The sequence below is a fragment of the Engraulis encrasicolus genome, chromosome 16 (assembly GCF_034702125.1).
Source record: "Engraulis encrasicolus isolate BLACKSEA-1 chromosome 16, IST_EnEncr_1.0, whole genome shotgun sequence".
Lineage (NCBI taxonomy): Eukaryota > Metazoa > Chordata > Actinopteri > Clupeiformes > Engraulidae > Engraulis > Engraulis encrasicolus.
The window spans coordinates 45,365,495-45,391,804 of record NC_085872.1 but is presented as its reverse complement, the minus strand read 5'-3'; the positions used below and the strand labels follow the sequence as shown (position 1 = coordinate 45,391,804).

The following is a 26,310-nucleotide window of genomic DNA, read 5'->3' as shown; positions in this document are numbered from 1 at the left end:
ACTAGGTGGCATGGACTTGCCTGGATTTTATCAATAGGTAACAAAATGTCTGATACTTACGGTATTACACTTCATGTTATACCACGCCCCCTCCATCCATGAGACGGAAGTACCGAGGCTCCACAGAATAAACATCTGGAAGAAGTGCTAGGATTTGCCAAATACCGTTGTTCAGTTATTTACTTATTGGTGGGGTAGTTTCCATACGTTTACTCGGCTTATTGCATGCCACTATTAACTTGGGCAAGTTAAGCAATAGCAGAATATCGCTTTTAGTTCTCACAAGCGAGGGCGAATTAAAACGCTTCTTCTTTCTCCTTCGGATGGTGACGATGCCGAACCGTGAGACGCTTGAAACTCAGATCGCGGCTGTGCTGGAGATTTTAGCCAAAACGGCCGTGGCGGAGATCTGTAAGATCGTAGATAGTCGCTGCGTGGAGATCAGATTGGAGATGTGTCGCAGGCAGAAGGAGACCGAGGCGGCTCTGCGTAAAAAGGTCAATTGTCTGGCGACAAGTGAGCGAGGTTCGGTGGCATGTCACAGGCGCACGGTGGGGGTCCAGGTCAACACTACTGGGCACGGTACGTGGACCACACACACACACACACTGTGTAGGTTTGGCTTGAAAAGTGGTGTTGACATACATGTATGTCAACATTGTCATACATATGACAAATTGTCCGGGTAAGCTGTTTTTGCATTATGTTTGTGGTAAAGGGGATGGAACAAACTAGGGTTATCTCAAAAACAGTAACACAGTAGGCCTAGCCTATGGACACTTGACGCACGATTAAGAGCTCCCCTTAGAACAGCACGGGTCTGTTCAGGAGGAATAAGACTTGGCGAGAAATGAGACAAGGACTTGGCCTTGACTTGGTGAAATGTGTCTTGACTCGGACTTGATTAGAAGGGCTTGAGACTTACTTTTGACTTGCACATTATTAGTGACTTGTTGGTGTCATCTCTGTACAGTGCACTGTAGGCTACACATATTTCACCCTCTCTCTCTCTCCCTTGTTGTCACTGTCCCATCTTGGGCCGTGACAACTGGCGACTGCAGATGTTAGAAGCAATTGGTGATTGGTCGTAAGTAAACGTCAATCCTGGTATGAATGAATACGCCCTAAATTAAGAGTGATAGACTTTCTTTTTGACCAATCGCTGTGTTTCTATTCTATCATCTGGAGTCGCCAGTTTATACGGGCGACCCAGATATGTCTTACACGGTTGTCACTGTCCCTCCTCACCCCTATTTGCCTGCCTGTGCCTGCTCCTCTCTCTTCAGAGTCCCCAGCTTGCCCCCTGGTGGCGGGGCAGTGCCAGGGCGGACCCCTGGGCAGCAGCAGCAGTAGGCCCTCAGGACTGGTGGTGAAGGTGGAGGAGGAGGACGACGAGGAGGAGAGGACGGGGAGCGGGACGGGGAGCGGGACGGGGAGCGGGAGCGTGGCTACTCGCGGCGCCTGCTACAGCCCCACTCAGGTAGGAGGACGATATATATCAACAATATCCTCAGGGGTGGAAATTCATTTTTTCCCCACCAGTCACTGTGGCAGGTAGATTTTAAAATCTACCAGTCACTAGCTATTTTTACCACTCAAAGTGACTGGTGGGTTGAAAAATTTACCCGTCAGCCCTGAAATTGACCTGTCTCACGTGTGCACACAACTTCCTCGAAGGTATACTGTGAAGGGGCGCGCGGGTCACATATATTGTTATTGAGATAGAGAAGTGTCTGCAGTGCCCTTATTTTGATATGGTTTTGTTATATGTTTTTTTCTTCATGTTGCCCAGCAGCACGCCCAGGAATTCATAGTGAATTTCTCCTTGTCCGAGATTGTGACCTTTCTGCTCTATTGTTTCTATCATGATAAAGTAATTTCATTCGTCGGCAGAGGTGGAACGTAACTAAGTATTTTTACTTCGTTACTGTACTTAAGTAGTTTTTTCTGGAATTTGTACTTACTTGAGTAAAAATAAAAATGCAGACTTTTACTTTTACTCAATTACATTTTTTGACAATTACTTGTACTTTCTACTCCTTACATTTCTAGGAGAATACTTTGTTACTAGTTACATTTATCCTAGGTTTTCCTGTTGTGTTTCGTGGATATTTCAGTAGCCTCAGCTGCGGGCAGGGAGGTCGGACCAAGCCCCTCTTCCAAATTGACACCCAGACAGAAAATATACTTTTAAAAACATTAACAGGACTCCATAGTCATGTTCAAATGGAACCGAAAACCGTTGCAGACAATTTTTCCTATTGTATCAAGTAGGTAGACATGGAGAAAGACAGCCATTGCGCGTGTAGGCCTACTTGTACTTTTGTACTGAAAAGTACATTTAAAAGTTAGTACTTAGGACTTTTACTTAAGTACGTTTTTGGTAAACAACTTTTACTTTCACTTGAGTAATTTTTTCGCAGGGTACTTCTACTTTTACTTAAGTACACAACTTCAGTACTTCTTCCACCTCTGTTCGTCGGTAACACTTTATAATAATGTTCCTTAGTAAAGACTCAGTAAATAATTAACTAATGATGAATAAAATATTAACAAATGTTTTTATTATTAACTAAGCTTTATTAATGCTTTATAAAATATCTACAAATGATATCTGCAAGATTTTACACACCTTATAACAGAGTATTTTATTCATTTACAAGCAACTTGTAAATGTTTGATAAATATAAAACATTAACATAGCATTTCCTAGTCATTTACAAGCATTCGTTTACATTTCCTAGTCATTTACAAACGTTTGTTAATGTTTTGTTCATCAATAGTTAATTATTTATTAAGTCTTTATAATGCTTTTTTGCATCCATTATTCTAAAGTGTTACCCATTCGTCATTACAGCTCATATACGTAAAATTAAATATAATTTGAATATTTTGGGTCTTTTTTGGCTTTATTTCGATAGGATAATGTAACGACAGGAAGCATTTGGAGAGAGAGACGAGGAAAGTCTGGCAAAGGACCCGAGCCGGATTCGAACTGTGGTCGGATGCGCGTAGTAGACGAGTGCCCTAGGGTCAAAGACGTGCAAAATGGCATTCAGTGTAACGGATACCTTCTGCTGACTGTAACGGTAAAAAAAACAAGTGAAGGCTTTCATGAATTCACTGGAAAAATAAATAAATAAAGTAAAAAGAGTCATGTTTTTTACAGTTACAGTCAGCAGAAGGTATCCGTTACACTGAATGACAATTTCATTTTGCACGTCTTTGACCCCCTACCATTAAGCCATGGCAGGGGCCACAATTAAATATAATTTAAAAACATTTTGTGTTTTGTATCACGTAGGAATTCTCTGTCAATTTCTCCGTGTCCGAGATCGACTTCCCCCTCTGGGCTCCGGAGCTGTCCGGTTCCGGTTCCGGTTCCGGTTCTGGGGTCTCGTTGGACCTGCTGCCCGGTGGTGCCGTCGAGCTGAGCGGCAGGACCCAGACCCGGCACTCTCCGACATTGGGCCCGAGCCGGTCGGAATCATGCACGACTGACCCCCGCAGCAGAGCGGAGGCCAGCCAGCGGGTCAGGATCAACCCGTTGTCAGCGTCGCCACGGCAACCAGAGTGTGGTGACCCGCCGCAGCTGGTCTCGTCCGGCATCAAAAGCGAGCACCGCAGGTAGGGATGCACCATACACATTTTTTCACTTCCGATCCGATCCCGATATTTAAATTTGGATATCTGCCGATACCGATACTACTCCGATCCAATACCAAAATCGCATATATGCATGGGTTTCAACTTGAGGTAGGCCCAAGCAGACTATTTGGTCAGAAAAGGGAGTCAGAAGAACAGGAAACCAATTAATAAGCAAAACGTAACAAGTAAAAAAGTAACAATCCCCTCCTGAATAACTAATATGCAAGTGTTATGATTTCAAATTAACATTGCACCTGACCCAATGTCTGTATCAGGAAAATTTCGATATTTTGGGAAAATTCCGATCCGATCTTTGAAATATGTTGATATCTGAACCCGATACCGATATCCCATCCCTAACCGCAGGCCCTGCTGGTCTTCCGCCGACCCGGAACCACGGAACGGCGCCGGAACAACACACGGCGGGAACGCGGCAGGAGAAGAAGACACAGCCTGGCACACACACACACGGCGGACGGGGACAGCTGCCGGAAAGAAACACACACTCACACACCACCCTGCCTCCAATGAGCAGCGGGCGAATGCGGACGCGGTCTTAGGTAGGGATGCAAACGATTAAACGATTAATCGACTTTAATCTATCAATGCGTTAATCGATTAAAAAACATTAATCACAATGAATCGACAATTCAACTGACAAGAGCCCCAGGTGAAATGGGCACGTGAAGAGTGTGTGTGAAGAGGGGTATGAATAGTGGGAATATTTAAATCACCTTTGGATTAAAGAATTGAAATAGAATTAATTTAAATGTGGAATTTTATCTCAATTTTTAATAAAAAAAAATATATTGAGTAGTTTTTTTTCGATAAACATTGAGATTTCGGGGGGGAAACGCTGCTTCTCAATTAATCGTAAGTCGATCGATAAGGCTATCAACTAATGATTAATGAATTAATCGATAATTTGCATCCCTAGTCGCAGGTTGGGGCGGCGAGGAAGAGAGACTATACCTGTGTGACAGGTGTGGGCAGGGTTTCTCTTGTCACCAGCTGCTTCACAGCCACAGAGCAACCCAGCACGCCGGGGAGAGAGAGAGGAGGCTGAGCGGAGACACACACAAGCAGACCAAGTGCACAGGTACGATATTGCATTTATGCCTGTGCAATGGGGCAGAGGGAGGCGAGCGGAGACGGGCTTAATGAGCAGAGATATTATAATATTATATAATGTACATCTATACATAGGAACGATTTTCAGCCACAGGAAACTTATCCATAGGTTACATTACATTGCACTTAGCTGACACTTTCATTTATTCAAAGCGACTTACAGTTATTATTTGTCAGGGCATTGGTTACAGTCCCTGGAGCAATGTGGGGTTAGATGCCTTGCTCAAGGGCACTTCAGCCATGGATGGAGATGTAGGGAGAGGTCAGGGGGGATGTGCTTGCTGCAGAGTGTAGCGCTCCGATTGCTCTTGTGTTACTATGTGCACTCGTTCGCACACAGTTGCACGCATACAGTTGTGGGAAAATTGGATACGATTTTTTTTGGCGCATTATTATTATCATCACATAATTTTTTCCCTTTTCAGACAAATCCGAGCGGATTATTTGATGATTCCTTGACTGAATCTCGAAAGTAGTATTGACGTAGTTCGTGTGTGGCTTTTTCTTGTGCTCTTCTCTGCAGGCAGTGGAGAATGGAATTCCGAGGTGGACCGGAAGCTGGAATGGAATTCCGAGGTGGATCGGAAGCTACAGTTAGAACTTCAGCGACTGCAGGACACGTTCTCCACGCAGGAGGACGACATCATGGAACCTGATGACTCACAGTCACACACTCAGGACCCACACACACACTCCTCACAGAGTCAGGAAGGAAGACCCGGTTTCTTCCACCAGGGGCAGGGTGGTGGCAGGTCTTTGTGTGAGGAATCTGTGGGCTTTGGCGACATGCAGATGGAGCTGAAAGCTGAACAGCTTGAGGAGGAAGAGGAAGAGGATGAGGAGCGTTTTCATCCTGGGCTACGTCACTATAGCACGGAGCAGCATCCTCCAGCGCCGGACTCCCAGTTTGAACACACAGAAGCTTCTGGTACCGGTCGGCTCGGCCCGGGCGCGAAGCCGCCGGGTTGGTACAGTTTGGACCCCACAGCAGGCGCGTCGCCATCAACACTCCCGCGTGGAGTCTGGAGCGAGGTGGGCGGGGCCAGGCTAGAGGCCACGCCCCACAGCATGCCCCTGCAGAGGCCCTCCACAATCCCACAATCCCTTGCTGCTCCCGGTCCTGGTCCGGGTCCGGCCCGGCTGACGAGGGAGTCAGCATTCCCTACGGTCAACACTATGCCAGCACCTCACACACGCTCCTTCCCTTCCTCCTCCTCCTCTTCCTCTTTCGCCTCCCCTTACTCCTCCTCCTCCTCATCCTCCTCGTTCCTGCACCGCCGCGCCTTGTCACTGTCTCTGGCCACGTCTACGACAGCAGCAACGCCCGCTGCCACGTCATCTGTCACCGCCATGACAACTGGCACCACGCCACCCTCGCCCTCCGCCCTTCCCCCGCCGTTTGGGCCGTCGGCGCGCCTGTTCCGCTGCCCCTCGTGCCCCAAGAGCTTCGGCCGCTCGACGGACCTGGAGCGTCACCGGCGGGTGCACACGGGCGAGCGTCCGTACGGCTGCGGGGCCTGCGGCAAGAGGTTCAGCCTGCGCTGCAACCTGGTCACGCACGAACGCACGCACAGCGGCAGCAAACCGTTCGGATGCCGACACTGCGGCAAGCGCTTCGCACAGGTGCGGTAGAATTACTATTGATTATTACTTTATGTACACAGGTGCGGTAGAATTACTATTGATGTTATTATGTTATGTACACAGGTGCGGTAGAATTACTATTGATGTTTTTATATTTATTACTTTATGTACACAGGTGCGGTAGAATTACTATTGATGTCATTATATTTATTACTTTATGTACACAGGTGTGGTAGTATTACTATTGATGTTTTTAATATGTTATTATGTTATGTACACAGGTGCGGTAGAATTACTATTGATGTTTTTATATTTATTACTTTATGTACACAGGTGCGGTAGAATTACTATTGATGTTATTATGTTATGACTTTATGTACACAGGACGGCTCTGCGAGAATGCCCTCTCATACACATGCACATACACACACTCTGCTCACACACTGCTGCCCCCCCCCAGACACACAGACACACACACACACACACATTTGAAGGCTCATCAGCGCATCCATACAGGAGAGAGACCGTTCCACTGCCCCCTCTCACACACACACACACACACACACTAATGCCGTGTCCAGACCAAGAGCGAACTACGCTGCCTGGTAGCGTGGGTAGCAGAAGAAGTTTCGCCTTGAATTCGCTGTATTCGCTCCAGACGCAGCATTGACATGTTTGATTCAGCTAATCACATAACGGCTCTGGCTTGACAGCCTGGGACATTCGGAGATATGAACGTTCCGATTGGTTTTCACCGAATAGCGTCAGAGCGAATTGGCCTGCGATTAGATTTAGTTTAATCGTCAAAATTCGCTCTGGTCGCGCAAGGAGCTTCGCTCCTGGCGAATTCGCTTTGGTAGCGCAGGTCGCGTGCCCTCCCTGGAGAAATAATGACTTCCATCGCTTCATTCGCTCCGTTCGCTCCTGGTCTGTACACGGCATAATGAAACTATATCTCTTTCTCCCCAGGTGTCCATAATGAATTCCACTGTCCCCTCACACACACACACTGCTGACCTACACACACACCCATACACACACACACACACACACACACACACACACACTCACTTTAACTGTATCTGTATGTCCCCATAGGCGTCCAACATGAAGGCTCACCAGCGGATCCATACTGGAGAGAGACCCTTCCACTGCCCCCTCTGCAGCCGCACCTTCACACAGCTCAGCAGCCTGAAGACTCACCAGAGGCTACACGGACGACACAACACACACACACACTGCTGACACACACACAAACACACACACACACACCCTGGCCCCAATCAAGAACACTTAAAATTGACCTAGCCTCCTTTTAGAACATATCTGTGTGTGTGCGTGCGTGCGTGCGTGCGTGCGTGCGTGCGTGCGTGCGTGCGTGTGTGTGTGGTTAACGGTTATCTTCCACACACCTTGTTGGTTTGTCTCTGAAGTAATCAAGTATTAGGAAATGGATCACACACACACACACACACACACACACACACACACACACACACGCACACAGTAGGCATGTCCCCGGACTAAGCCACGAACAAATTATATTATCAGAAACTGAAGTAAACAAGTACATCACAACAGGAACTCTGGAATAAATAAATTAATAAATACATAACTCATCAATACTCAATAAATATATTTGGTTTGTAAGTGGAATAATGTGCGTTTGGTGTGCATTTATTTGCTCAAAACTGTTGGCTCATTCACACAATTCACATGACCTTATTCACATCACATGGAGTTTGCGGCACTTCTCTCCTCTTGCAAATGTTATGCAGTTTCACTTGAAATACCACATGTTTTGTGAAGAAATCTTAGAATAAACATCTGCAATACGATTAAGTTATGTTCAGGGGACCTAGAGGGGAGGTCTGGGGTGGAGGGGGATCCTGTTTAGTGTTCATCATAGTAAGGCCATTGGGGGACTAAATTTAGGAAGTCATGGATAAGCAGTTAGGGCGTTAGACTTATAGCCCAAAGGTTGCCAATTCGACTCCCGACCCACCAGGTTGGTGTGTGTGTGTGTGTGTGTGTGGGAGGGGGGTAATCAACCAGTGCTCTCCCCCATCCATGACTGAGGTACCCTGAGCATGGTACCGTCCCACCACACTGCTCTCCAGGGGCGCCAGTGAGGGCTGCCCCCTTGCATGGGTGAGGCATAAAGGCAATTTTGTTGTGTGCAGTGTGCAGTGTTCACTTGTGTGCTATGGAGTGCTGTGTCACAATGGCAAAGGGAGTTGGAGTTTCCCAATGGGCTTTCACTTTCACTTCACTTTCACTTCAGTAAATTTGATGTGGGCCGGTTCCCCTCCCCTGGTCTGACATGGAGCATAAAAAAGTGGTGGCCAAAAAAAAAAAAAATCTGTTTCAGGGCAGTTTTGTATTTCTCAGGGGTTCCCAACCTTTTCAAACTTGGGCCCCACTTACAATTTTGACAAACGTCCGGGCCCGCACCTTGACCCAATAAACAATAGGCCTACAACTGAAAGAAATACTCAACATGAACACACACACATATTACTTTGATTAATTGAAAATAACATGGATCCTGATAAAATATCAAAATGTCAAGGCCCACTTGATATACTTCCAAGGCCTAGGCCTACAGTTTGCATACAGTCTAGTTTAGGCCTATAGGCTGCAGTATGCAGTGCTTGCAGTAGGGGGAGCTCAGGGGAACCCAGTCCCCCTTCCTCATCATTTTCATCGTCAGCGTCTGCTTGTGCGCTTATCTTGTGCGCCACATTTTATAATTTTAAAACAAGTTTTTCAAAGTTCGTGCAGGCAATTGGCCAAAACGTGACTTGTAGGGCCTTCTGATTTGGTACTGATAAGACTGTTGGTTCCTGCACTTCCTTTTGGATGGTATTTTCAGACGATTAGGGTTCCTGCACCTCTTTTTCTTCAAGCACTGTGTTTAGATTAGGTTTGCACACTGAATAGACACACACGGCTTGGACAAGTGGGACTGCAAGAAGTGAACAATTAGGTTATTCTGAAAGAGTAGCCTAATGTTATTGTAATTATTAGGCTATTACAGGCCTTCATTCAGATTACCTATACTATAGCCTACTCTGAAATTGTGTGTTTGCTATTGAAACATATTTTAACCATTAACCAGATGCACTTTCTAGGAGGGAAAGGGACTGCATTAACTCCTCATAACATGCAAACATTTACTCAGATGGTAGGCCTATAATATAATACCGGTATAGAAAGAGTTTATGAATGCTGGCAGCAGCCGGCTCATTAAAATAGAATACTTTATATTATTATACAATTAGTTAATCTATCTGCATTTTGAGCCAGAACAATCCACAGTCTGGTCACGCTTCTTCCCAATGGAATGCGAGGGCGACGGAACCGGAAATGTCCAGCAAAGAGATGACGTAAGGAAGCGAGTCGATCCTCATTCCCAGGCAGCCTAGGAGGACAACATTGTGGGAGAACAGAACTAAAACTTTAGCGAAGTCCTTGGCAGGGCCGCATAAAGTTACTTCAACTCTTCTGACGCTTTCTTTGATAGTTTCAAAGTTCAACACGCGACCCAGATGTGGAATTACTGATGGATTCGCGCTATGATATTCCGCGGAGGGGTGCTGGTGGAGGCTTCGGCGGCGGGGGCTCTGCGAATGCATCCCCGGCGCTGACAGGAGCCCAGTCCCGGAGGAAGAAAATGCCGCCTAGACCCGCAGACTACAAACTTCAGATTATCGTCATTGGCTCCCGGGGAGTTGGCAAGACGAGCTTGATGGAGCGTTTCACCGACGACACGTTTTGTGAAGCCTGCAAGTCAACTGTTGGTAAGTAAACACAAAAGGCTATAGCCGCAGCTAACAGAACCACCTAAACGTCAGTCTTGGCAACTGTACATTTTAGCTAGCAAAAATAGCAGCCGTCTGCCCTGTCCTCTCGGATGCATGCAAGTTAGCTTGACAGTTAGCAGAATGTTGACAGGTTTTGTCGGCGAGTTTGTGAAATCTGATTGTGGACAAACAACTAGAACACAGATCGGGGAACGTACTTCAGGCAGAGCATATAAAGTTTTTTTTGTAAATCTGTAACGCGTGACTTTTGTTATGCAATCAAAACTTTCCAACTAGCATGTTGTTGAGTCTTGTTGTTGTGCAGAAGAGTGACTCAACAACATAACTACGACTTATTTCCAGACGCACAAACAAACAACAAACAACCTCTTTCCAAGAGTATTGCGTGCTTGTAGCCTACTGTCCGTGAACTGTCACTCACGTCCGATATTTACACATAAACTGAGGTTGACATTTGGCATAAAGTCGGGGCCGAGGCAGTCAAACTTCAAAAGTTGACGGCAGTCAAAACATGTCTCAGGGCAAGGTGGGGGACGTCCACTCACTCACTCGCGCGTGTTATGGATATCAAAACACTCACTGCAGGAGCTCGACAGCTCAACAAGCAGGCACCTTCAAGTCAAGTCAACTTTTAACTAATTGTCACTTTCATCATATGCACAAGACATACAAGGAACAATTAAATTACGTTTCTCTCTATACCATGCCAGGACAAGACATACAAAACTGACATTTTTCAGACTGACATAAAGTGCTAGACAGGACAGGTAACTGTGATTTACTTACGACTGTGTGTTTGGTGTAGGGCTTGACATTGGCACAGGTCTGCAAACCAGCCAAATGCTGGGGGAAAACTAACTTAGACGTTGGGCACTAGACAAGTAATAATGTCAGTGTCACTAACCATTTTGGCAGCTTTGTATTTTTGTGTGCTATGCCCTTTTGAGAGCCATCTTAAACCTGTTCTTCTCCTTGTGCACTTGTGCATTCGTCTTAATCCAATTAAGTCTTGCTGTTTCCAAAATGTAATGACAAGTGGCGCATGTCTCGAGGCATAACCTGTCACTCGTACTCATAAAATCTCTGGTCAACGCCTCCTAACCCGCTCTGCGGTGCGCTGTTATACAAGCCTGGGATAATAAGCAGAGCAGACAGCAGACTGTCACTGTTGCAGTAGTCTGGGGCTAGCAAATATCACTGTTACGCTAGTCTGGTGCCTTGTCTCGGAAGGCACACTTGTGCACTTCGGGCTCTATGTTTCAGTGCGTAACCCAACTAACAGGCCATATGCACTGAAACATAGGGGGTCATCCCTATGTTCCCCGGGTCCTATGTTCCCCGCAACTGGGGAACTTGGGACCCTTTTTTCAAAAAAGGGTTCTATGTTCCCCCCTGCTTCCAAAGCACGGGTTGTGGTTGCACCTCTGACAGGTTAGGTTTAGTTCAGTTCCGTTTTGGTCAGGGCACACATTTAAAACTCAGAAACATTGCATTACGGACAGGTTAGGTTTTGGGAAGGGCACAATTTGAAAACTTGGAAAAAGGGTTCTATGTTCCCCGCTCCCATACAAAGACAGGGGAACATAGGACCTGGGGAACATAGGACCTGGGGAACATAGGACCTGGGGACATAGGACCTGGGGAGCATAGGACCTGGGGAACATGGGTACGCTCCCAAACATAGTGCTTGGAGTGCAGAAGTGCCCCATCTGAGACACGGCATGGGACTAACATCAGACTGCAGTGCACTGCTGCACTAGTTGTAGTTGGTCGTGGTCAAACCAGGCTATGCCAATGCCACCCTTGGTTTAAAAAAATAAAATGGACTGATGCCCCTCAATGGCAACTAAGCGCCGTCCCCTCTCAGCTGTATCCTCCTCAGCGTCCCCCTAGGCCTCCCTAACACGCTCCCCGGGGGGCTGTAGAGCCCCCGTTGAGAAAAGGCAGAAATGGGTTCTCATTACGTATTTAATTGGCTCATTCATTCATTGGCTCATTCAGACAGACGCACAGCACAGCACAGCACAGCACAGCACAGCACAGCACAGCACAGCACAGCACAGCACAGCACAGCACAGCACAGCACAGCACAGCACAGCACAGCCCTCAGGGTAGCACAGCACAGCACAGCGCAGCGCAGCACAGCACAGCACAGCACAGCACAGCACAGCACAGCCCTCAGGGTAGCACAGCACAACACAACACAACACAGCACAGCACAGCACAACACAACACAACACAACACAACACAACACAACACAACACAACACAGCACAGCACAGCACAGCACAGCACAGCACAGCACAGCACAGCACAGCACAACACAACACAACACAACACAACACAACACAACACAACACAACACAACACAACACAACACAACACAACACAACACAACACAACACAACACAACACAGCACAGCACAGCACAGCACAGCCCTCAGGGTAGCACAGCACAGCACAGCACAGCCCTCAGGGTAGCACAGCACAGCACAGCCCTCAGGGTAGCACAGCACAGCACAGCACAGCACAGCACAGCCCTCAGGGTAGCACAGCACAGCCCTCAGGGTAGCACAGCACAGCACAGCACAGCCCTCAGGGTAGCACAGCACAGCACAGCACAGCACAGCACAGCACAGCACAGCACAGCACTGCACAGCCCAGCACTCAGGGTAGCACAGCACAGCACAGCACAGCACAGCACAGCACAGCACAGCACAGCACAGCACAGCACAGCACAGCACTCAGGGTAGCACAGCACAGCACAGCACAGCACAGCACAGCCCACAGGGCAGCACAGCACAGCACAGCACAGCACAGCACAGCACAGCACAGCACAGCCCTCAGGGTAGCACAGTTTACAGGGTAGCACAGCCCCCTAGAGTAGCACAGGTGTGTCAGCAGGCAATGCTGGATAGCAAGACACTCTGCCCAAAATCCATTATAATACTCTGGACTAGACTTATGACCAAGGCTCTATCCACAGTACTCTGGGCTAGCCCTATGACCACTTTTGTAGTTTTTCTCCCATTGAAACCCATTATAAACCATGACTATTGACATACAAAAATGGCCTCTTCAGGTAGCCTAGTGTGTAGTCTTTCATATCATCAAAACCTATAATAAAACATGGCTATTGAACTACAAAAAATGGCCTCCCATGTACCTGTGGGCCCGCAAGGGGGTTCGTTGCTCAAGCACAGACACTGCAATAGTTTCCACATTCACACTAGCATATAGGATAGGATATAGGATATAGCACACACACACACACGCACAGACACACACACTATACATGTACCATATCATATATGTACACTATACACATGAAACGAAAGCATGGAGAGACTGTGTCTCTCTCACACACACACACACACACACACACACACACACACACACACACACACACACACACACACACACACACACACACACACACACACACACACACCGCTAGACGAGGCTCGGTCCCAAAATAGCCTGTTGTGTACAGCTCAGTTCAGCTGCTATGGCAGGCCTCATAGTCTTCATATTCTGCTTACTCACTCACTCCTCACTCAGTGTCACAGCCAGTCAAAACCGCTCACACTATCACATGACTTGACTTGTGGTCACGTGACCATGTTTAATACCAAATGGAATATCTGTAGAAGTAGAAGAAGTAGAAATTAATTCTATTTTCTTTTACCACACTGCTCGTGTTCTGCATCCACTTCCTGGATCGATAGTGGAACTAACTATGTCTATGGCCATGCCTGTAGCCAGGGGGGGTTCGAGGGGTTCGTCAGAACCCCCCCTACCATCCCCCACGCCCACTCGAACCCCCCAACTACGTTGCATCCCCCCACTTTGACTGGAAGGCCCTGTAATACATATTTGAAACGATCTCGCGGGCCAAATAAATTGGTTGTTTGACATCCTTGCATTAGAGAGTGTGTGTTTGGCTAGTAAGATTAAAATCTACTAGCCATTTATGGTTGGTGAGTGATGAAAAAAGTAGGTTAATTTAGAGCCCTGGCTGTAACGATACACTTAACTCACGATTCGGTTCGTATCACGACATGCTTGTGTGTTCTCCACAGGTGTGGACTTCAAGATTAAAACAGTGGAGCTACGCGGGAAGAAGATTCGAATGCAGATCTGGTGAGTAAGAGAGAGAGAGAGAGAAGTCTTCACTCCAGCTCAACGTGTGCATGTGTGTGCACGTACGTGCGTGTGTGTGCGCGTGTGTGTGTGCATGCGCGTGTGTGTGCGCGTGTGTGTGCGCGTGCATGCGTATGTGTGAGTGAGACTTCCTGAGTGTGTGGTCAGTGGGTAGTTTCTAGGGGTGTAAATCACAGCCTCCATGACGATACGATTCAATATCGATATCTTAGTATTCGATGCGATATATACGATATATACAAGTCGATTATTTTCGATACTTAAGAATGCCCCACGATACGATGCGATACGATTTTTTTGCCCAATTACTTTTCCACTTCTATTAAGTTATTGGGCAGGGGCCAGCGATTCGATTATTTTCGATACTTAAGAATGCCCCACGATACGATACGATGCGATTCGATTCAATTATCAGAATATATCGCGATATATCGTTACATTTCGATATTATTTACACCCCTAGTAGTTTCAGGCCTGCATCCAGTGATGGCCACAGCAGTTGTGTCTTCCACAGACTAACCCATTGCCATGCAGTGCAGTCCCCGTCTCATGTTACTTGCTCTCGTATCAATTTCCTCGCTTGGATCATCTCCGCCTGGTACTAACACGCTAACAAACTAACCATTGCTGCCTCCCTCTACAGGGGGCATATGACCTCACTTCCTGTTGTCAGCGTGTGTGTGTGTGTGTGTCTGTGTGTGTGTGTGTGTGTGTGTGTGTGTGTGTGTGTGTGTGTGTGTGTGTGTGTGTGTGTGTGTGTGTGTGTGTGTGTGTGTGCACTAGGGCTGCACAGACTAACCCGGTGCCATGCAGTCCCCGTCTCATGTCATTTGGTGTCTTGTATCAATTACCTCAATTGGACCATTGGACCAGGGCTTGACATGCCTGCCCACCGGCCAAATGATGGTAAAGCTTGGCACTGGCACCTGCCAACCGGCCAAATGCTGGAAAAGCTTAGGTGTGGCACCTGCCAACCGGCCAAATGCTGGTAAAGCTTAGGTGTGGCACCTGCAAACCGGCCAAATGCTGATAAAGCTTAGGTGTGGCACCTGCAAACCGGCCAAATGCTGGTAAAGCTTAGGTGTGGCACCTACAAACCGGCCAAATGCTGGTAAAGCTTAGGTGTGGCACCTACAAACCGGCCAAATGCTGGTAAAGCTTAGGTGTGGCTACTAACTATTTCAGTCTCACTAGTCACTTAGACTGGCAACTTATTCTTTGGTGTGACAAATCACAGTAGTTGCACTAATTGTTATTTAAATGCAAGAACAATCTATAGAAATAAAAGACTGAGAACAAAACGGCTTGTGACCTGGTAAAACCACTAGCCACCGTGGCCGATGAGCAAAAAGTCAATGTCAAGCCCTGATCTCCGCCTGATACTCACACACTGGGTGCATCCCAATATGTGACCTTGCCTCCTCCACTTGTGCTTGTCTCCTCGTCCCGCCTCCTGGCCCCTCCTCCGTGGAGAAAACGATAAAGTTTCCCAGCTGTCAGCCTCGCCACAACAACTTTTGAGGGACTGTTTTTCATTCACCATCCCAATTGCAAATGAGAAAAAGACTCAACAATTGAGCTTTTGCAAGATATTGAAATATAATGCTATTGTCAGTGATGTCATCATGACGAGAAGCAAGTGGAGGAGGCAAGTAGAGGAGGCAAGGTCGCATATTAAAACGCACCCTAACACTCCATCGCTGCCTCTATTGCTGGCATATGACCTCACTTCCTGTTGTCAGACTGGCGGAGAGCAATTGGCCTAGTGGTTAAGGACATGGGCTTTAGATCAGAGGGTTGCCGGTTCAAACCCTACCCACCCACTCCCTGCCATCCACTCCCTGTAAAATAATATTATTTCCACAAATGGCAGTGTTAATTCAAACCCTTTTTACTTGATTTTTTATTATTCTTCCATGGCAGGAATTAAAAAAAAAAAAACAGGGAAAAAATTTATTTAGTGAGTGGACTTCTCACTCCAAGACCTCAGTCAGCCCCTTCTCCTGAACCTTGTCCTGGGATGTGATGTGCACAACTGACCATTCGCAAAACCCCACCCTTGAACGGTTGGCACCTAATCTGAGCTCAGCAATGGTAACTAAGGAGAATAGAAAGTATTTTTAGTGTGCGGACTTTTCACTCCAAACCTTCAGTTAGCTTTTGTCCTGCACCTTTTCCTGAGACATGCACAATTCACACCCTCAACTAGAACGGAACACTTTGACGCACGAGCTCGGAACATAAATGATATGTGTTTATTTCTTTGGGGTGATATTATATATATTAAATATATTATATATATTAAAAAAAAGAAACGGGACAGTTATTCCCTCTTCCTGGACAGACCACAACAAACCAAGACAATACTGGAAAAAACCTGGACGTGTTGCAACACTACCCTGAACAGAAGTGAAAGGTAGAAATACTGTATGTTGAAATATGAGGATGCAAATATCTAATGCTGATCTCCACAATGCAAGGTGCATAGAAATGTCTCTCACCTAATATGCCTCACACTGATCTCCAAGTAAGGTTGCCAGATGTGTGATGATTTCCAGTCCAATAAATAACCGCCTGGAGACACTAAACAATGCCCAATTTGATCTAAAGACTTGATTTCCACTGTATGGCCATACATCTACAGGAAAAACCCACCCAATGTCCATCCTAAGCAGCCCAATTGGGCGGCAAACTGTCCAATCTGGCAACACTGTCCCATATGTCTCCTGACACCGATCTCACACTGGCCTCACAGGGCCTTTGGTAGCTCATTGATTTCTGTCAAATATCACAGCTTGATTATCCAAAGTTAGTTGAAAGAAAGCAACTTTTCTTCACCAAGACACTCCAAAAATATAAGTTAAAATGTATATATTTGGAGTGCCTAGGTGAAGAACAGTTACATTGAACCAAAGAGCACCCACAAGATAATTTTCCCATTTACTTTCCAAACGGACTGAGCACGCCTCTCTGACTTGCAACAAATATTGCTGTTTGATTTTGTTTTGATGATTTGTTGTGACTCGACTAGTTTTGTTCTGTGTGCAGGGCCCATTTTTTCACCACCAGCCAAAATGGCTAGTAGATGTTAATCTTATTCGCCAAACACACACTCACTAATGGGTCCAAGTGGCTAGTAAGTCTCCTTTTCTACCTGCCAAGGTGCGTTTTCACCAACATTTGGCCGTGACTGTCCGCATTCCAATCAAGACTTGCACACATCTTTGTTACCAGACTGATAGACTGTAGATGAACTCAGTGGCATCTATACTATCTGTCTTACAGAATGACACAGTGATCGATTCACTTTCTCAGAAGCTACTGTTTGATTCTTTGGTTGATTGAGAAATTAAGCAGTTGATCAATTCACTAATTGAAGATTTTTGTTGCAAAATGACGTAAGCGCCATTTTTAGACTGACGTTTAAATGACTTTTAAATAATGTTCTCTTAGTAGATGACAGGACGTTTGAACAGTCATTTCCAATATGTGTGAATACTTGCCAATGTGCAAGTGAAGAGCTCTTTTCCAAAATGAGATATATCCATTTTATAGAATGTTGGAAAATGGACATTTTTGTATTGGGCTTTCCATTGAATTTCATTGCAAAATGCATTTTATAGAGGTTTAAAAAGTATTTTCTGAAAACATTTGAATGGCAGGCATTCACACATAGATTATAGGACTTCTTAACAGTCAATTCCAATATTAAAATGCAAAAAGTCAAAAATGGTGGATATAGCGTTTTGGAAAAGAGCTCTTCAAGTATTGTCACTTGTCAAATGTGCATTTTGCAATACAATGCAATGCTCAATACAAAAATGCCAATGTTCCAAAGTGGACATAATCATCAAGGGTCATTTTGCAATGAATCCCTTCAATTGATTGACTGATTGATTGATTAATTAGTTGATTGGTTAATTGGTTGCTTCGTTAGGGACACGGCTGGCCAGGAGCGCTTCAACAGCATCACGTCTGCATACTACCGCGGGGCCAAGGGCATCGTGCTGGTCTATGACATCACCAAGCAGGAGACCTTCGAAGACCTGCCCAAGTGGGTCAAGATGATCGACAAGGTGAGTGTGAAGGCGGCCATTTTTGTAGTCCAATAGCCAGGTCTTTATAATGGGCTTCAATTGGAGAAAAGACTACAAAGCCTAATTTTTGTAGTTCAGTAGCTACGTCTTACAGTGGGTTCCAATGGGAGAAAAGACTACACTACTGTGTGTGTGTTTACAGTACGCGTCGGAGGAGGCGGAGCTGCTGCTGGTGGGGAACAAGCTGGACTGCGAGACGGACCGCATCGTAACTAGGCAACAAGGAGAGAGGGTACACACACACACACACACACACACGCACACACACACACACACACACACACACACACACGCACACACACACACACACACACACAGGATCGCATCATCACACGACAACAAGGAGAGAGGGTACACACACACGCACGCACACACACACACAAGACAAGCTTAATGTGTGTGTGTGTGTGCGCGTGCGCGTGGGTGCGTGCGTGTAGTTTGCCTCCAGGATATCTGGAATGCGTTTCTGTGAGGCGAGTGCCAAGGACAACTTCAACGTGGACGAAATATTCCTCAAACTGGTGGATGACATCCTCAGCAAGGTACAGTGTGTGTGTGTGTGTGTGTGTGTGTGTGTGTGTGTGTGTGTGTGTGTGTGTGTGTGTGTGTGTGTGTGTGTGTGTTCTTCTAGATGCCGTTGGAGGTTCCCAGTAAAGAGTTGTCCAACAGACACACACACACTTTACATTTCACTTAGCTGACGCTTTCATTTATTCAAAGAAACTTACAGTTAGTATTTTTCAGGGTATTGGTTACAGTCCCTGGAGCAATATGGGGTTAGGTGCCTTGCTCAAGGGCACTTCAGTCATGGATGGAGGTGTAGGGAGAGGTCAGGGGGGAGTCAAACCTGTAACCCCTAGATTGAAAGACCAACTCTCTAACCACTAGGCCACGGCTGCCCCACACACGCATATGCAGGCACAACCCAACTACCCGTTGTCTTAATGTTAATGTGCGTGTGTGTCTGTGTGCGTGTGTGTGTGTGTGTGTGTGTGTGTGTGTGTGTGTGTGTGTGTGTGTGTGTGTTTAGATGCCTCTGGAGGTGCCCAGTAGAGAGCTGTCCAACAGCGTTCTCTCTCTAATGCTGTGTGTGTGTGTGTGTGTGTGTGTGTGTGTGTGTCTGTGTGTGTGTCTGTGTCTGTGTCTGTGTCTGTGTCTGTGTGTGTGTGTGTGTGTGTGTGTGTGTGTGTGTGTGTGTGTGTGTGTGTGTGTGTGTCTAGATGCCTCTGGAGGTGCCCAGTAGAGAGCTGTCCAACAGCGTTCTCTCTCTGCAACCGGAACCCGACGTCCCACCGGAGCTGCCGCCCCCCCGCTCTCGCTGCTGCTGAACACACACACACACACACACACACACACACACACACACACACACACACACACACACACACACACCGTGCAGTATTGCCCCCCCCCTCCCCCCACACACACACACATACGCTTGTGTCCTTAGGATCATGAATGCCTTTCTCCTCGTCTCATCTTGACCTTGGCCTTGACCTCTTGACCTTCATTTGACCCCTGTTGTGACCTTATGGTGACCCCCGAGCTGCAGCTCAGTGGGTCTCAACCTTATTTGAACAAGTGCCCTCGTGACCTCATCATAACCCTCTCCACGCCCCTCATGACCTCATCATAAGCCTCTCCACGCCCCTTTGACCTCATCATAAGCCTCTCCACGCCCCTCATGACCTCATCATAAGCCTCTCCACGCCCCTTTGACCTCATCATAAGCCTCTCCACGCCCCTTTCACCTCATCATAAGCCTCTCCACGCCCCTTTCACCTCATCATAAGCCTCTCCACGCCCCTCATGACCTCATCATAAGCCTCTCCACGCCCCTTTCACCTCATCATAAGCCTCTCCACGCCCCTTTGACCTCATCATAAGCCTCTCCACGCCCCTTTGACCTCATCATAAGCCTCTCCACGCCCCTTTGACCTCATCATAAGCCTCTCGACGCCCCTTTCACCTCATCCTAAGCCTCCCGACGCCCCTTTGACCTCATCATAAGCCTCCCGACGCCCCTTTGACCTCATCATAAGCCTCCCAACGCCCCTTTGACCTCATCATAAGCCTCCCGACGCCCCTTTGACCTCATCATAAGCCTCTCCACGCCCCTTTGACCTCATCATAAGCCTCTCCACGCCCCTTTCACCTCATCATAAGCCTCTCCACGCCCCTTTGACCTCATCATAAGCCTTGTGACGCCCCTTTCACCTCATCATAAGCCTCTCCACGCCCCTTTCACCTCATCATAAGCCTCTCCACGCCCCTTTGACCTCATCATAAGCCTCGTGACGCCCCTTTCACCTCATCATAAGCCTCTCCACGCCCCTTTGACCTCATCATAAGCCTCGTGACGTCCCTTTCACCTCATCATAAGCCTCGTGACGCCCCTTTCACCTCATCATAAGCCTCTCCACGCCCCTTTGACCTCATCATAAGCCTCGTGACGTCCCTTTCACCTCATCATAAGCCTCGTGACGCCCCTTTCACCTCATCATAAGCCTCTCCACGCCCCTTTGACCTCATCATAAGCCTCGTGACGTCCCTTTCACCTCATCATAAGCCTCGTGACGCCCCTTTCACCTCATCATAAGCCTCTCCACGCCCCTTTCACCTCATCATAAGCCTCGTGACGCCCCTTTCACCTCATCATAAGCCTCTCCACGCCCCTTTCACCTCATCATAAGCCTCTCCACGCCCCTTTCACCTCATCATAAGCCTCTCCACGCCCCTTTCACCTCATCATAAGCCTCTCCACGCCCCTTTGACCTCATCATAAGCCTCTCGACGCCCCTTTCACCTCATCATAAGCCTCTCCACGCCCCTTTCACCTCATCATAAGCCTCTCCACGCCCCTTTGACCTCATCATAAGCCTCTCCACGCCCCTTTGACCTCATCATAAGCCTGCCAATGCCCCCCTTTAGTATTAAAAACTAGAATGGACTTCTGCACCTCAATGGAAACTACATCCCCCCCACCACCTCACCCCAGCTGTATCCTTCTCCACTCCCCCTGAGAGCTCCCCAACGCCCCCCTTGAGGGCTGTAGACCCACGTTGAGAATCACTGTGTAGTAGTAGTTACCAGTATATAGTAATACCAGTACACACACACACACACACACACACACACACACACACACACACACACACACACACACACACACAGAATACATTGGTAGACATGCGGTTTCCCAGCCTACCGCGTATCTAGTCGTTTGCACAATTTTGCGTAGCACACACACGCACACAAGCACCATCTAGTTATGTAAAGCACAACATACACAAACATTCACCTTGTGGACAAAAGCCTTCTCTCCTCTAGTTATGTTGAGTGATGGGCAAAGTGGATGCATTGGTTACAGTCCAGTAGCCTGGTTCTCACTGACGGTGCATGTGTGTAGCCCAGTGTTTCTCAACCTTTTTTTAGACGAGGCACCCTTTCAATTCATGAAAAATGTCAAGGCACCCCAAACCAACAAGCCGTAACATGGCATCGCATTCGATACCACACAAGCTTAGAAAAGTCAAACATTTGGGGACGTCACACGACCTACGTTCGAAGTTGCAGCTGACTGGGGTGGCCTATATTTACTTTATTGTGCATAAATGGCAGATGAAGGATTCCACTGACTAGCATTAACTTATCAATTTAGACAAATATGTTTTATATAACATAACTTATTTATCAGCCACGTTTCCGTGACACCTCTGAGGGGGGCCCGCGGCACCCCAGGGTGCCCCGGCACCCCTGTTGAGAAACACTGGTGTAGCCTACACAAACTACCGTCTGGTAGCACTGCCGTTGACATGCTCTTCTCGAGTCACCACCAACAAATTCCTCCAAAAACATTTTCGAAGACTCGATGTAGTCTATAATCTGTCCTGTGACTCATCAATGCGAGCTGCCGTTGATGAATGCTTTCTACTGGAGAAGAGCATGTTAATGGCAGCGCTACCAGGCGGGACTGTGTGTAGCTCCGCTCCACCAGGGGGCTCCGGAGATACACACACGCACCGTCGGTGAGAACCAGACTAACAGTCCAGTGCCACATATTCCATATTACCTGGTTTTACAAATCAACCAGCTGATCACTCAACCAGCCAATCACCTGGCTGACATCCCCCTCCCCCCCTCTCCTGCATCTCTGTGAGCTTCAGCCGTTGCCATGGTTTCAGCACCTGTGTTCCGTTGCCTCTCCTGGACCACCAAGATTCTAGAGCCTTGTCACCTGGGCAACACAAGTCCCATCCATCTACAACCACCCTGGGAAGGAACTGCCCCACCTCTCTCTCACACACACACACACACACACACACACACACACACCACCACCACTAACGCCACCTAACACAGTGGGTCCCAGACTTTTCCCTCTGCCCGCGACCCTCCCTACAATACCCCCGCAACCCGCAGTGTGGGAACCACTGACCTAGTGCACCGCTGTGGAAAAGGAGGCCCCCTTGTGGTTGGGAAGACTAACTGCACCCCGTGGACTGAGTTGAGAAGAGTGAGGAGAGGAGCGCTTACGACGTGGGACAGCTACCCGTCGCCGGTCTTGCCAGATTGGGTGATTTCCAGCCCACTATTGTAGTCTTTTCTCATATGGAAACACATTATGAAACTCTGTTATTGAACTACAAAATTGGCCTGTAGCACACGATGCGCCAGTGTTACCAGAGTAGGTAGTTTCCTGCTCAATCGGGCTGTTTTGGAGGACTGTTTGAGGGTTAACAAAAAGTGTATTGGGCAGGTTTTTCTCTAGTTTTCTGGCCATAGAAATCAGTAGAATTTAGTTCATATTGGGCGGGATTTAGTGCCTTGTGGTGGGTTTTGAGTAGGTATGTTTCGGGCTGCAGGAGATCAGCAGTCCCATCTGGGAACCCTGAACTAAGAGATGAGATCAGAGATTCTTTAAGTATAGAGATATGCCAACAAACGTAGCAAATGATACCTTACACATGCCAATCTGGCCCATTCTCAGCTTCATAGTTTGTTTAGCTACTGTACCAGAGATATTCTATAGAGATATGCCAACATAATAGGTTTCTATGGGCACCTGACATGACCAGGTTCCGGTCTGCCTAAAGGGGCGTGTCATAATGCTCCTAGCATTGAATAGAACAGTCCTCAGGTCTGCCTAGGTCTGCCTAAGGGGGGATTTCCCCCCCAATAATAGAACCCGGAAACAATGGGCCAATGGAACCTCTCTCTCTCTACTCTCTCTGATGAGATGAGGTCAGCTACCCCCCCTAGAGGTCATGGAACGTACTCCCACAGCAGAAACACGGGCAGAACTGTTCTCGGTTGATATTTGTAAGAAATGGCACATACTGTATTTTTTTGGCGGGGTGGTTTAAACCCACATCTGGGAACCCAGGACTAAGAGATGAGATCAGAGATTCTTTAAGTATAGAGATATGCCAACAAACGTAGCAAATGATACCTTACACATGCCAATCTGGCCCATTCTCAGCTTCATAGTTTGTTTAGCTACTGTACCAGAGATATTCTATAGAGATATGCCAACATAATAGGTTGCTATGGGCACCTAACGCGTCCAGGTTCCGGTCTGCCTAAAGGGGCGTGTCATAATGCTCCTACAATGAATAGAGCAGTCCTTAGGTCTGCCTAGGTCTGCCTAAGGGGGGCAATAATAGAACCCGGAAACAATGGGCCAATGGAACCTCTCTCTCTCTACTCTCTCTGATGAGATGAGGTCAGCTACCCCCGTAGAGGTCATGGGACGTACGCCCACCGCAGAAACACGGGCAGAACTGTACTCGGTTGATATTTGTAAGAAATGGCACATACTGTATTTTTTTGGGGGGGTGGTTTAAACCCACATTGGACACACACTGCATTTTTATTACTCTTTATCAAGTGCCCCTCACTAGAAAGCCACTTACATGGTTTTTATACCATAAGTTGTGATAGGCCACCGCTCATCTGTTTAGAAGGTGCAGGATTCAGTGGACATTTCTGTATAAAAAGAAGACGATCCGCACACTTCAGGTCTATTTTTGTGCAAAGAAGCTTTACTTGCCTTGCAAGCTTTCTGTCCTTAGACCATTGTCTGCCTGATGAAGGTCTAAGGTCCGAAAGCTTGCAAGGCAAGTAAAGCTTCTTTGCACAAAAAAAACTATACTATAAAATGCATTTTGCAATGCAATGCCCAATATAAAAAAAGTCAATTTTCCAAAGTGGATAATATGTCATTTAGCAACGGAAAGCTCCAAATATGACGGTTGGTTGATGACGACCTTCCTCCCCTGTTCTATAGTGCCCTTTACCCAAAAAACACTTACAAGACGCATGCTAACACACACACACACACACATACACACACACACACACACGATTACACACACACACACACACACACACACACACACATACACACACACACAAGACCACATATCATGTATTGGTTGATGCCAACCTCCCTAGTATTTGTCCCCTATACATTTTATTGCTCTCATCAAGTCAAAGTCAAAGTGTACTTTACTGTCAACAATGTATATAAGAGGGATCTAACAGAAGATTGACATTGCCTTTGCCCCAACTTTATTGTGCAGTTAAACTAACATATCAATAAGACATTGACAATAAACACGCGCGCACACACACACACACACACACACACACACACACACACACACACACACACACACACACACACACACACACACACACATATACACACACACACTGCCCAAAGCCACTTAGAAAACACATGATCACATATCATGTAATTGGTTGATGCCAACCTCTCTCTCCCCATTTCTCCGCCTCGTGTTGCCTTGTTTGTGCCACAGCAGTATTGTACAGTGACGGATAAAATGGATTCATTACATACAATTACAATCCAGTGCCAGATATTCCAAATGACCTTGTTTTCAATCACCTGGCTGAATTGGACGGTTATAACCCAGGTCATTTGGAGCATGTTGCACTGGATTGTAAACTTAAGAATCCATGTTGCCCATCACTGGTATTGTGTGTGTTTTAAGATGCACAAGAATTAGCTCTTGTTATGGTATGTTTTATGTGTGTGTGTGATTATGGGCTGTTATTATGATTTTTGCGTCTGTGTGTGTGTGTATGTGTGTATTTTGATGCGAACGGACCTGTAGCTGTTGTTATTGTTTTTTGTTTTTTTTTGCACTACACCTTATTGTAGATAGCGCCCCCATAGGTGTGTTTTGCATTGAGCAAGGTGTGAAAAACTGCCCTGGCCTTGTCCAATCAGGGGCCTCTTCATCACACTACGGTATTCCCATTTTACATCAGCGATGTAACATTTTTTTGAGGGGGGGGGGGGGGCTCTAAATTGAACTTTCCTAAAACCGCCACTGATGGCGCCCCCTATGTGCCAAATATGAGAATACCAGACTATCCCCCCAATTATGTGCCAAGGCCATATGGACGCTGGAGTAGGCTGTTCCAGCACCCCCTACTGCAGCATCTCAACCTTTTTGAATCAACGCCCCCTGAACCCCACCATAAGCCTCCCAACGCCCCCTGAACCTCACCATAAGCCCTCCAACGCCCCCCTCCGCCCCAGGCCTCATCATAAGCCCTCCAAGGGCCCGCTTGGCCTCATCATAAGGCTGCCAACGCCCCCTTGACCTCATCATAAGCCTGCCAACGCCCCTCAGTACACACTGCACAACACCCCCCTGTTCCTCCCCCCCCAGTTTTGGGAAGCCCCACACAACAACCCCACCATGACACATCCCCCCTCCTCCGCCACCATCATACCAGACATCTTTACATATCTGACATATTTTGATTTTCTCGTGTTGTTTTTTTGTTTTTTGCCTTGTTGTCTTCTCAAAACGTTGACCGGT

At 47.1% G+C, this 26,310-nt stretch overlaps 2 protein-coding genes across 2 annotated transcripts; both read left to right on the top strand.

The window, feature by feature from the left end:
• Positions 1 to 99: 99 nt before the first annotated feature.
• On the top strand, positions 100 to 8,013 carry LOC134466116 (uncharacterized). The gene is made up of 7 exons (XM_063220012.1): positions 100 to 582; positions 1,287 to 1,480; positions 3,305 to 3,627; positions 4,015 to 4,208; positions 4,586 to 4,747; positions 5,303 to 6,402; positions 7,462 to 8,013. The coding sequence occupies exons 1-7, from the start codon at positions 324 to 326 to the stop codon at positions 7,606 to 7,608; spliced, it is 2,379 nt and encodes a 792-aa protein (XP_063076082.1). The 5' UTR covers positions 100 to 323; the 3' UTR covers positions 7,609 to 8,013.
• A 1,738-nt stretch (positions 8,014 to 9,751) lies between these two features.
• Positions 9,752 to 19,837, top strand: rab12 (RAB12, member RAS oncogene family). Its single transcript, XM_063219745.1, has 6 exons — positions 9,752 to 10,166; positions 14,273 to 14,333; positions 18,292 to 18,430; positions 18,594 to 18,683; positions 18,889 to 18,993; positions 19,672 to 19,837. The coding sequence occupies exons 1-6, from the start codon at positions 9,929 to 9,931 to the stop codon at positions 19,777 to 19,779; spliced, it is 741 nt and encodes a 246-aa protein (XP_063075815.1). The 5' UTR covers positions 9,752 to 9,928; the 3' UTR covers positions 19,780 to 19,837.
• The last annotated feature ends 6,473 nt before the right edge of the window (positions 19,838 to 26,310 follow it).